Source organism: Phalacrocorax aristotelis, chromosome 1 (assembly GCF_949628215.1).
Source record: "Phalacrocorax aristotelis chromosome 1, bGulAri2.1, whole genome shotgun sequence".
NCBI classification, from domain to species: Eukaryota; Metazoa; Chordata; class Aves; order Suliformes; family Phalacrocoracidae; genus Phalacrocorax; species Phalacrocorax aristotelis.
Window position 1 is genome coordinate 138,020,054 of NC_134276.1, and position 12,381 is coordinate 138,032,434.

The 12,381-nt window shown below is 37.2% G+C and overlaps 1 protein-coding gene across 16 annotated transcripts in view; it reads right to left on the minus strand.

The window, feature by feature from the left end:
* CCDC91 (coiled-coil domain containing 91) overlaps window positions 1-12,381 on the minus strand; it is a 154,969-nt gene that overhangs the window by 107,320 nt on the left and 35,268 nt on the right. For 8 of the 16 annotated variants that reach the window (XM_075111735.1, XM_075111787.1, XM_075111697.1 and 5 more), the window contains exons 4-6: window positions 7,540-7,697; window positions 4,420-4,587; window positions 2,392-2,496 (exon numbers count right to left, since the gene is read on the minus strand). In XM_075111735.1, coding sequence (XP_074967836.1) covers window positions 2,392-2,496; window positions 4,420-4,587; window positions 7,540-7,697 — 431 coding nt within the window. The remainder of the gene's footprint in view (window positions 1-2,391; window positions 2,497-4,419; window positions 4,588-7,539; window positions 7,698-12,381) is intronic. The other 8 variants (XM_075111796.1, XM_075111743.1, XM_075111762.1 and 5 more) reach the window with 1 other exon arrangement.

The window sequence follows — 12,381 nt, forward strand, 5'->3', positions numbered from 1 at the left end:
AAACAACTCTATAATACTAGTTAATAGCATTTTGTTTATTCTACTTATGAACCCTCTGCTGCCCCTTTACTGTCTCTGGTTGTGGTAGCAACAGATGGAGAGAACGTTAATGTTCTTAATGCTACATGCGTACTACACAAACTGTTCAATCTTTATTTTTTTAAGTTAAGTGTATCTAGATGAAACAGAACTTTTTACTTTTCTCTTTTACACAAGCATAAATGTGGCAACACTCCACTGTCACCCATTGCTTAAATGCTAACACAATACCAAAGGCTTGGAATTGTGTCCCTCACCCTGATTAGGAGCAGTGATTGTCACTCCACTTCAACCCTTCCATTTTCAGTACTATCAAATTAAGTACAAGTCTTTTTTCACACCTACGATGACAGATGTTTGTGACTAGTCCAGAGCACAATTCACTTCATCAGCATGCTAACCCAACTCAGAAAACATTTGCAATATGTTTTGTTCCTATCTTGTCTTTCAAAATATTTTTTTAATATTTTAAAAAAAATCTGAAAGCATATTTTATTGAAACAATCTTGTGACAGCAAAACTGCGGTAATGTAACTGTCACCCTTGACTGAGGCAAAAACGAATAGGAAAAGGTAAAAAGAATTACTGGCTTTGTTGACAAAAGTTAATGAAATCTTCTCTCAGAACTAAGAGCAATAACTTCGAAAAAAAATAAAATAGTCTAATCTAAATATCACCTTGTTAAATATCTGAATGCCTCCATTACCTCCAAACCACCTTCTGATAATTCCCTGTATCACAAGTGCCAGAATTCAGTTAATTAGTAAATACCAAGGCCCATGAAATAATGCACATTCATGTAAAAAGCAGTTAGAACCATCTCCTGAGGCATTTGTTTTATATATTATACTCAAATATTAACATAGAAATTTCATTTAAAAGGAATTAAGTCAATGCACGCCTACAGCTTAGGGTGCCAGAATCAGTTCAGCTGGAAGTGTTATTCTGAGGGTTCCCGAAGCTATGCCAGAGTCACCCTATAGTCTGCTTTTAAGCTTTTCAAGTCAACAACACTAACAACCAGCTGTTTCTACCGGAAAAAGAAATACTAGCGAGACAGACATCTGTGCTGTGTAGCTGCCAGATTTACTCAGTGTGTAGCTACAGGTGTTGACCCTAGTGTTGTAGTAGCCAAAGGAGGGAGACAAAAGGAATTGGCAAAGGTATACTACTAACAGGAGGCATCCAATATTAAAGTTTTATGAAAGTCATTGTAACTGTCAGCTTTTAGAAGCATGACTCCCTTTTCTTCTCTGATTTGATTCTGGCTATATCCAGAAGATAACAGGAGGAAGTGCATGAGTTTTTCCACAAAGTAAGTTAAACATTATGACCCCTTCATTGCCATTCTTGGAAATTGTAGTACCTGACTCAAAGAGGTCTGATACTTGCAAAGCTCGGTAACATTTCCACTACTTAAATACTTCTGCTTGAATAACATCATGAAAGTATTAAAAAATAAAATCCACTAATTCTATTGTCAAGAGTTTATGATGATCAATAACTTTAGCTAGTTCCATAAATCACGAGGTTTAAGCAAAACTTATTTTTATAACATAGCTAAGCAAACATTTCTTTCATTGAGTAGGGTGTTACACACAAACAAGAAAAAAAATTTAGTTGATTATATTACCATAAGTTGTAGGAAGCAGTGCAGCCAGGAAATCAACACAAGTTACTACAGCAACCCTTGTGTACAAAGGGGAAACCATGCAGTAGCTACTTAAAAGCTACCCACAGCAGCAAAAAAAAAAAATTAAGTGAAGCTGAATTACCAGCAAGAAAATTTTGAAATGCCAAGTCTATAATATTTAGTTTGTCCTGCTACAACACTGGAAGAAGACTGAAAACTTCAACAAAAAATTGTCTTCTGTGTGAGACTTCACACTTATTTAATGAATGATGTTGAATTTTGTAATGGAAGCAATTTTAATTCCATTGTCTAGCACCTAATTATACTTTACAGATTTTTATTATGCAACACAAACTACTCCATATTCAAGTAAGCTAACACTTTACACATAATTGGCCATAGCTTCTCTAGAACATGCCACGTCATACTCTTAAACACACATCTACTGTGCAAAGTGTTTTTCTTTTAATTTGTTCTATGAAACATCATAATAAGGATGAGAGATCCAAGTTACAATAATGTACTTACACAAGTGGCTACCAAACCTATATCCCTTCTAGTGTTAAAAGTCAGGCTCTGATTTCAAGACCCTAAAAATTCTTTATATTCAAAAGGCTTTGGAACAGGCTTATAGATACTTAGAGTATTCGTTGCACATAAATATACTCTACACAAAACCATCCTGGAAAAAAAGCAAGCTACTACAAGAAAGAAATTACCTGGAGTGTCTTGTAATGATCTTGATGTGAAATTACTTTTTCTTTTTTTCCCTTCAAGAAATCCATTTCTAGAATACTATGTTTTTCCAGTAAATATTCTAATTCCTAAAGTTTACAAAATAAAATATGTGAAGTTAAACATTTGCAAATTGGGAAAATACAGATTCAGTTACTCATTCCAACTGGTTTCATTTCTGATGACTATGACATTTGCTATCATAATATAGACAGAGATAAAGGGTTGTGCAAGAAAACTCTGATTGCAGTCCTTAAATTGAGACAGTATTTTCGAGAAGTATAAGGTATTTAAAATCAAAGGCATGTCCTATGAGAAGCGGCTAATGTCATTGAGTCTGTCTAGTTGGAGGAAAGGAGGCTGAGGGGCAACCTCATTTCTCTCTCCAGCTTCCTGAGGAGGGGAAATGGAGAGGGAGGTGCTGACCTCAGGACGCATGGGAATGACTCAAATCTGCACCTGGGGAGGTTCAGCCTTGACATTAGGACGCATTTCTTTACCAAGAGGGTGGTCAAACCCTGGAACAGGCTTCCTAGAGAAGTGGTTGATGCCCCAATGCCTGTCAGTGTTTAAGAGGCATTTGGACAATGCCCTTAATAATTTGCTTTAATTTTTGGTCAGCCCTAAAACTCAGGCTGTTGGACCAGATGATTGTTGTAGGTCCCTTCCAAATGGAGCTATTCTATTCTAATTATTTCCATATTTTTAATAGTTTGTTCTGCCTTTCTGCATTTGAAAAGCAGCATATTAAATGTACTTTTAGAAAGTGGTTTCACTAAAGAGACAGAAATCCTTTTACATACACTTCTAACGATCTCTACCTACATAAATAAATATAGTTTTAAAATATTCTGTGATCTTGCAGAGAGCCAGCCTAGAAGCCTGCCCAACAAGAACCAATAGACAGGAAGGAGAATGACACTACTGACAATAAACTTCAAAATTATTTGTTACACAAAGAGCTAAAGATTTTTATTTTTTCTTAATGCAGCTGTTGCTCCTACCAAACTGATTCCTACTATACATTAGCTGTTGGCACCCTTTCAGTTGCTCTAGAACAACTATTTCTTCAGCAATGCAGGAAGCCAGCGTAGAAACAAATGACCTGCCAGATCACTCTACAGCTATTCAAGCAAAGGCACAACTGAGAGGGTCATTAGGAGGACAGAAAAAACAGGTCTGCTTAGTCCGATCCTGCTTTTGGACGAAATAATAAAAACAGTTCTTGAGATTCAATGTCTTTGATTCAACTGTAGAGACAGAAACTGGTTGTGCAACACTTCTTCAATTCAGGGCCTAGATCTCAACCTATCTTCTCTTATAGGCTGCAATCATGCTTCCCTTCCAGCCCTCCTCTATACACTTAATCCCTAGCAAAATCAATCCATTCCAGACCTCCTCATCTTTGGCTCTAGTTACTCATCCTCATTTTCATTTCCAGCAAGCCATTTCCTTTTTCCCTAGCACACCTTGATAGCTACCAAGGAACAGTATTAAGAATAGCAGAAATTAAACTTAGTGTCTCATGCCTTAGTGACCTTTTGCTGCTCAGACACAAATACAGGCATAGGTCTGCTTGGTACTTTATCATATTCAGGTCAGAAGGAAAGAAGGAATAGGAAGAATTTAGTTACTAGAGCTCCCAGGAAAAAAAAAAGTGTTATGTATTATGTTCATAAAGACAGCCAAAGGCACTTTGAACTTCAGTGACTACACACTCACAACCAAAACATGGGGGAACCACTGTACCTTCTAATGACACGGCTCCATGCTAAGAAAACTTGTCTTTTTTCCCCTCCAGGAAATATTTTCCCCCCTGAAACTTTAGAAAAATTCAGCCTAAAATAGACACAAGACATGAAAAAAAGCAATGTATTTTGGTTAAATTTGGCCAATTTCTCTGGAATTTGGCTAATTTCTATTAAAAAAATGCATTGCAAATCTCTGCGAGCTCTGACTATATATAAATCCTCTATAAATGCCAAACATTGTCATTAAAAAACTATTCATACCTTTTCAATTTTTAATTTCTCTTCTTCAGCGGTGCAAGGCTTGGTTTCTAGGTTTGCAACAGCTTGTTGAAGGTAGCTCTTTGGTTCACTTGTTCTCTTTGTCTCAGCATCAACCAAAGCTTTGTCTTCAATTACATTCAAAGAGGCAACTGGAATATCTGCTTGAATCTAATTCATATGAGAAACAGAACAGTAAAAGGAAATGGCAACAGGAATTTAACATTCCAGTCAAGTCAAATTTCATTTCCAGATGACATTACAGAACCTAAGAACTGTAAATACTAATGTTGCTTTTTTTGAAACCACACTCTCCTATGTAGGATGTGCAAGCCAAAAAGAAAGTTCCAACAATGGAACAGTAGCTAGTAATTCTAGATGGATTCACATCAATCCTTCCGATCTCCTCCACTGCTTTTCAAGAATACTTTAGAAGTCTTTAAGAAGGATGGCACAGATACCTCAGTTTCCCATGAGGTCAAAATATTCAAAAGATGTGAAAAGAGACAGAAGTGAAACTGAATCATCTGTCTCAAAGCATCAGGCTTACAGGGAAATAAACTCTCCTTGGATGAGTCATTCCATGTTTTCACCCAATGCAGAATGCAAAGAGTAGCCATGGAAAGGGAGTACAAATTTTTTGTGCTAAAATAAGTATCTCATCTTGAGGCTAGACCAACAGAGTAAGAGTAATTGGGACAAGTCTGCAACATTCAGTGAATGCTAGTTCAGTGAACTGTAGAAGTACAAAGAGTGAAACAGAGGCTCACAACCTGAGTTAGACAAAACCCAGAACAGATTAAACACTGATAATAATCCCATATTTTTGGAAAAGTACAAAAATAAATTAGGTGAGGTTTAAAATATTTTGTGGTATAATTAACAAAAGCCAAAGTGATTTTTTTCCTTCTTTCAAAATGAAAAAAAAAAGAAGAGGCAAACACTTGCTTATATGGCAGCAAAGGAATTTCAAAGGAAAAGCTGGTAAATGAATTTCAACTGCCACATTTTCAACAATTTGAAAGCCAAGAGCACTTGAGATTTGGGGATGGGTGGTGAAAGAAACTTCTCAATGTGTTTATTGAGAGGTTTGACTGATCTGCTTTAATCCATTCCCTTAACTTTTATTCCAAACAGACACTCAGTAATATATTGACTTTTCAATATATCAATATATAGTATCTCTCATAGGATTCAAAGACAGAAACAAACAAAAATAGCTGAGATCTTGACTATACATGGATACATAAAATCCAGTAAACAAAACAGCCAGAAAGAAAACTGCAGTTGATGCGCTGAATTCCCCTTCTGTCAGAAGCTTAGACAACCTCGATGTGCTAATTCTACTTCTGAGTATTACTCAAGATTAGATTCTGAGACTGCCAAAAACTGTGATGCTGGAACCTGAAAAGTTGAAGTTTTTTTAACATGAAACCTCAAGAAGCTCTGGAGACACAATTATAGAAGAATATGGTTCTCCTAACATCCTCCTCTAACAGGTGTAAGAATATTTTATTTTAGTTTTATGCCCACCATTTTCCTTTATCTTTATCCAAAAGTGCAAAGGCTGACCTCCATTTCAAAATAATGTTAAAGGACTTCTTCTCAACACCCCTTCTTGCTAACATATTCTTTACTTTGTATTATTTCCTGCATTAAAAATAGAGTTTATGGAACCATGGGTCTGCCAGTAGCTGACCAGAACAAGACAAGGAAGACTGAAACATGGCTACAACTCAAATTTGCACATATAATTATTCAGAAGTAACAAAGTATATTTCTTATTTTTAGTAAGATTACCTAACAAATGACATCAGTCATAAAAGAAAAAAGAAAACAGAGAGTCCCCTCTCTCAAAAAAAATAAACTAACCAAAAAAACAAAACGCCCACAACACAACTTTGCACCTGGGCACTTCTCTTGACTTTTCACAGGCTTTCCCCAGAACGTTAGATTGGGAACAAATACAAAACAGGAACTAATTCCTTACTAAGACTGAACTATTGCAGCTGTACTAGCTGCAGTCTTTCTGGAAGTGTGAACATACAGATGCTGCTCAAAGGAAAAAAAACAATAAGAGCCAGTTTAACCAAAACAAGTATTTTGTCCAAGTTGTGCAAATAGCTCTAGATAAATGCTTTTAAATGGTCAGATTATGGAAATCTGACTTAATGAAATTCATCTTTCAACATGACTGGCCCTAGAACTTGATGAGACTACCTGAAGAATAATAAACCAGGTAAGTGCTGGAAACAGGAGGGTCACTAACTAGCCCAAAATATTGATTGGTTCAGAGGAAGACAAGAGCACTTTCTAATTCAAGTACAAACTACTACACGTCCTGAAACAAGGAACTTTACAATCAATAAACTTGTTCAAATAGGTGTCACTGCAATCAATGGCAATCAAAATTCACTTGGGAGGGTAAATCTATTTAATTCTTGCCCATCGCAATCTTGCATTCTTGTGCTAATCTCCAGGCAGAAATTCTTTTCCCTTTCTTGCTCACCTAATTGTTTAGTTAAAAAACAAACACTCTCACACCTGAAAAAGAAGCTAAAGATCAGTTCTCAGCAGTACTGTAGCCACAAGGAGAGTTTGAGATCACATAACCAGGACTGCATCAGATCAAAAACAAATTTAAGCTTTAAAAGTAATAGGGAAAAAACCTAAAGTAAAATAAAAAATAAACCTGAAATTTAATTAAGTAAAAATTAAATGTTAATTCTCTAACCCTAAAACCACCTGAGAAAACATACAAGTATGACATATGTACATCCATAGTCTTTACAGCTTTAATAATAACACTTTTTTTTTTAGAATCTTCCTGCTATTGTTTCCTACTTTCATGCCTAGCACTATCAGCATGCCTTTAACTTTTAATAACTCTTTAACACACTTATCGCTTTTGCAGTCCTTACCAAAGTAGTATGGTGTCCCCCAGTTAAAGGATTTAAACATAATTTTAAAATTATTTTACTTCAAAGTCTGTATCACAGAAATCCAAGGACCACATTTTGCTCTTAAAAGGCAATTCGACCTATATTTACACAGAAAAGATACAGTGCTAAGATATTTAATACATTACGTTCCCATACTGAAATACAAAAATTGTGGTTTTACCTGTTCTTCAAGAACAGCTGGGTTTATAACACTGTTCGTTGTTTGAATAGCTGTTGCCACGTTATCACTTGATAAAGTGAATGACTCAGAAGGAACCAGGCAGGAAGAAGGCACAGAGTGCTCCAGAAGAACATCAGGAGATACATGAACTTCAGACACTAATGCAAGAAATAAAAACAGAAAACACACACACAACATGAAGCAGCATTCAGAACTTAATTCTGTTTCTGAAATCTATACCTAGCAAAACCCATCACATAGCAACAAGTATAGTCATACTAATGTATGGTTATGTAACTCTTACAATCTAATTGCACTGAAGAATAATTCCATACAAAGGTCCTGTATTTTTGAGTACTATGAACTTATGGATATTCAAAATTGTAGTCACACTAAATTTAGACTTGTAACTTAATGAGAGATTTCACAAGACTACTGCCATCAAAAGCAGCAGGTTTAACTTTTGCCTCTTTCCACTCACATAACTTTTCAGCTTCAGCATGATCTTTAATCAGTTTAAATCAACTGTAAAACCATAAGTCCTGATTTTGGCTGGGACAGAGTTAATTTTCTTCACAGTAGCTAGTATGGGGCTATGTTTTGGATCTGTGCTGAAAACAAGATGTTAATAATGCAGAGATGTTTTAGTTGTTCTTAAGCAGTGCTTACACTAGGTCAAGGACTTTTTCAGCTTCCCATGCTCTGCCAGGTGCACAAGAATTTGGGAGGAGGCACAGCTGGGACAGCTGACCCAAACTGACCAAAGGCATATTCCATACCATATGACATCATGTTCAATATATAAAGCTGGGGGGAGAAGAAGGAAGGGTGGATGCTCAGAGAAGTGGCGTTTGGCTTCCCAAGGAACTGTTACGCGTGATGGAGTCCCGCTTCCCAGGAGATGGCTGAACACCTGCCTGCCGATGGGAAAGGGGTAATAGTTTAAAACTAAAGGAGGGTAGATTTAGACTGGATATAAGGAAAAAAAAAATTAATATGAGGGTGGTGAAACACTGGAACAGGTTGCCCAGAGAGGTGGTAGGTGCCTCATCCCTAGAAATACTCAAGGTCAGGTTGGACGGGGCTCTGAGCAACCTCATCTAGTTGAAGATGTCCCTGCCCACTGCAGGGGGGTTGGACTAGGTGATCTCTAAAGGTCCTTTCCAACCCAAATCATTCTATGATTCTATGAATTCCTTGTTTTGCTTTATCTATTAAACTGTCTATCTCAACCCACGAGTTGTCTCACTTTTACTCTTCCAATTCTCTCCCCATCCCACCGAGAGGGAGTGAGCAAACAGCTGTGTGGTGCTTAGCTGCTGACTGGGGCTAAACCACAATACCATACTTAGTTTCCTAAGTGTCAAAGGTAAAAAGATCTTCAACTGTCTTAGAAGACATATACAAACAGCTTACCAAGACACATGATAAAACCAGTTTTGCATTTTATGAGAGATCAAAAGATAACTAAGTTAATAACTCTAGCTAATAAAATTTAAGTGTAATTAATACTGGAGTGAGAGCTCTCCCGTAGCAATTTCCAGTTATGCCATAAAAAACCTGAACAGTGGATCACCATTATTGACCTGGGAAAACAGAAACTTGAGAACTTTTATAAAGGATTCAGGCACAAACCAGCTAAAAAGAAAGGAGAAGAGAAACCTTTGCATACATTTTAAAATTTAACAGCAAAGTCCTGCAAACTTTGACGTAGTCAGCTACATTTATGCCTTTGCAACAGGCAAAAAAGTATATCCAGTTGCTTTAGAAAAAGCAGCTCACATTACAAATCTGGTAAAATGTAAGAGATGCCACTATCCCGGACCAAGGCTCAGCCTCTCAATATCACTGTTTAATACTGCACAAGTTCACACACATAGCACAAATGAGTGTATGTATTGGACCAAAGGACACATTAATCCTTGAATCCAGGCACTCTTGTGTCCAATCTCTGTTACCTCCCAGTTCTGGGATTGAGGTTAACAGAGGAACACGTAAACCTTATTTAACAAAAAGACGACAGAAAATAGACTACGAGACAGAAAAATAACAGGATGCTAATTGCAGCAACAGTAGATTTGGACACATTGAGGATCTGGGGGGAAACACCAAACCCCAAAACAGCGGAGCAGAAAAATGGAAACCAGGACAAAACAAAACAGGGCTGGGCCACAACTGCGTCTTTAGCGGTCTCCACAACTGGAAATGGGACTTTTTAGGCTTCCTTTATGTACCATAAAATATCTGTGAAACCCACTTTAGTATTCTATTCATCTCTCCCCTGCCCTTCCAAATGTCTGTTTACATAGGCAGCTTCCTATAACTATTACCTGCTCCGTTAGTTCAAATGACAGTGAGATGGCAAAATATGACCTTATTGCTTCTAAAAAACCGGTAAAGTCTCAGTTTTATGCTACCACATAAAACCCTGAATTTCAGTTTCAAATCTATTTCCAACAGATGGAAAGCCAACTGAAATAACGTACCAGGCAATTTTAAATGAGCAGACAAGCTGTTTCTCTGACTAAATTTGTCAACTCACAAGGTAAAACCTAGCATGACACTAATCCTTGTGGTGTTAGCAATGATCACCATAGTATAGGCATAGTTCCTACATAAATAACTGATCACAAAAGTGAAAAAAGAAACAGTCTGAATACAGACGAGGAATGGAGACTCACAGAGATTAAAGCTTAAGGTATTCACATATTTTAGGGTATCCAATACTAGGCATAAGACTTCATTTTTCAGATAATAGCTTTATGTGGAACTTTCTACAATCAAATTGGGCTTTCAGTTATAGTAATAAGTGTTTTGCATTTGGAGGGGAAAGAAAAAACAAGAAACAAAAACCCCTACTTAAGCTGTCAAAATAAAGCCTAGGAAATAAGAAGCAACAACTGGTGACCACCTCTGAACACTGTGGTTTAAAATTATTCAACTAAATACATGACCTTGCAGAAGACAAGAAAAGGCGGCAACTCTCCAAGGTATCATTCAAACATCTTTTTTCACAAAACCTGCTTTTCACATTCAGCAAAGTTAAAGATACATAAATTAGACATTCCTAGAATTACATGTGCTATGTCTGTAATTCAAGCTCTCTTAATTCATTCCTCTTATGTATATACTGGTGAAATTGCATTAGCATTTTAATTCAGCTCAAAATTCGCTTATGAAGTCAACCCCTCAATCATTCCCGCTTACGATGCCTGAGTTATCATAATGGCACAGTTTCAGAACCCCTGAAACAAAATTTGCCTCTGATAAAACTACCTGACTAGACTGGAAAAGCAAGCAGCATGTACTCAATTACAGGTATATCAAAAGTCACATGCCCAAGATGGTTGAAATAAGATGCAGATATATGTTATTGCCAGAACTGTACTTAAAGAAAAATTTGATAATATCTGAACCCTTGACTTGACAGTTTTAAGAATCATAGGTTTGTATGTAAAAACTGACAAAACCATGCAGTTTGTTAATAGAAGCAGAGATCACTAACAGCCTGCAATCTTGCTCTTGCAAGAAAAATTCTGTATCTTTATGAAGCTCAAACAATTATTAAAATCTGTGGGGGATCAGAAATTCCACAAAATCAAGTGGATGAACATGAACTGTTAAAATCAACATTCCACAGGAGTCATACTTTTGAGCTTCAGAATGAAGACATTAGATATTAAATATACCACTGCAGAAATAAACACAGGTTACTTTTACTAATTGGATGTTATTTATACCCAGCAATTAATAGATGATATGTCAGCAGGGATCTCAGCAAAAGACCATGTAATAGTTCTTTGACATACTTTTTTTGCAAACTACTTGCAGAACAGTTCCCCTACATAGAGGTTTCAGCTGTTAAAAACTGAATTTCCATCCTCAAATACCCATGTTTCTGATGAAACAATTAAATGACCTTTTAAATTATACTGTATACACTGTACACTGTATCACTGAACATTTTCAGTTAAAAGTAACATACAGATAGAAAGTTTAAGACCCTTTTTGTGCGTCCAAATTTCAGTGATCTGCTTAAATCCCAGCCCCACATATGGTTGCTCAAGCACAGCCGCAAGAGGCAGAAACCTGTATTCTACATGGCAGGAATTTCTGTCAGCTGTAAAGTCAGAGGTAGAACACAGGGATCTACAGCCTGCATAATGCTGAATAAGCAGCTTGGGGGAAAATAAAATTACTGTATTTACAGACGTCAACCAATTTAAAGCGAACTAGCACACAACAGAATATGTCAAATGCATTCCAAAATACCTAAGTAACAAACATCCAATAAAATTAACCTATCATTGTCAGTGGAAAACAATTTAATTTATGAAAGAAAAACGGAAACTTCTCAAAAAAGAAATCTTTTCCCATGAAACAAAAACATCTTCATAAGTGATCTGGATAACGGGATCAAGTGTAGCCTGATGAAGTTTGCGGATGACACCAAACTGAGTGGGGAAGTAGACACTCCAGAAGGGAGAGCTGCTCTGCAGGAGGATCTGGATAGGCTGGAGGAGTGGGCCAGCAAGAACCATATGAAGTTCAACAAGGACAAGTGTCAGGTCTTGCACCTGGGGAAACATAAACCGGGAGTGCAGCACAGACTGGGATCCACCTGGCTGGAGAGCAGCTCTGTGGAAAGGGACCTGGGGGGCCTGGTGGACAGGAAGCTCAACATGAGCGAACAGTGGGCTGCTGCGGCCAAGAAGGCCAACAGGATGCTGGGTTGCATCAAAAAGGGCATCGCCAGCAGAGAGAAAGAAGTCATTATCCCACTCTACTCAGCGCTTGTCACGCCACACCTGGAGTACTGCGTACAGTTCTGGTCCCCGCTCT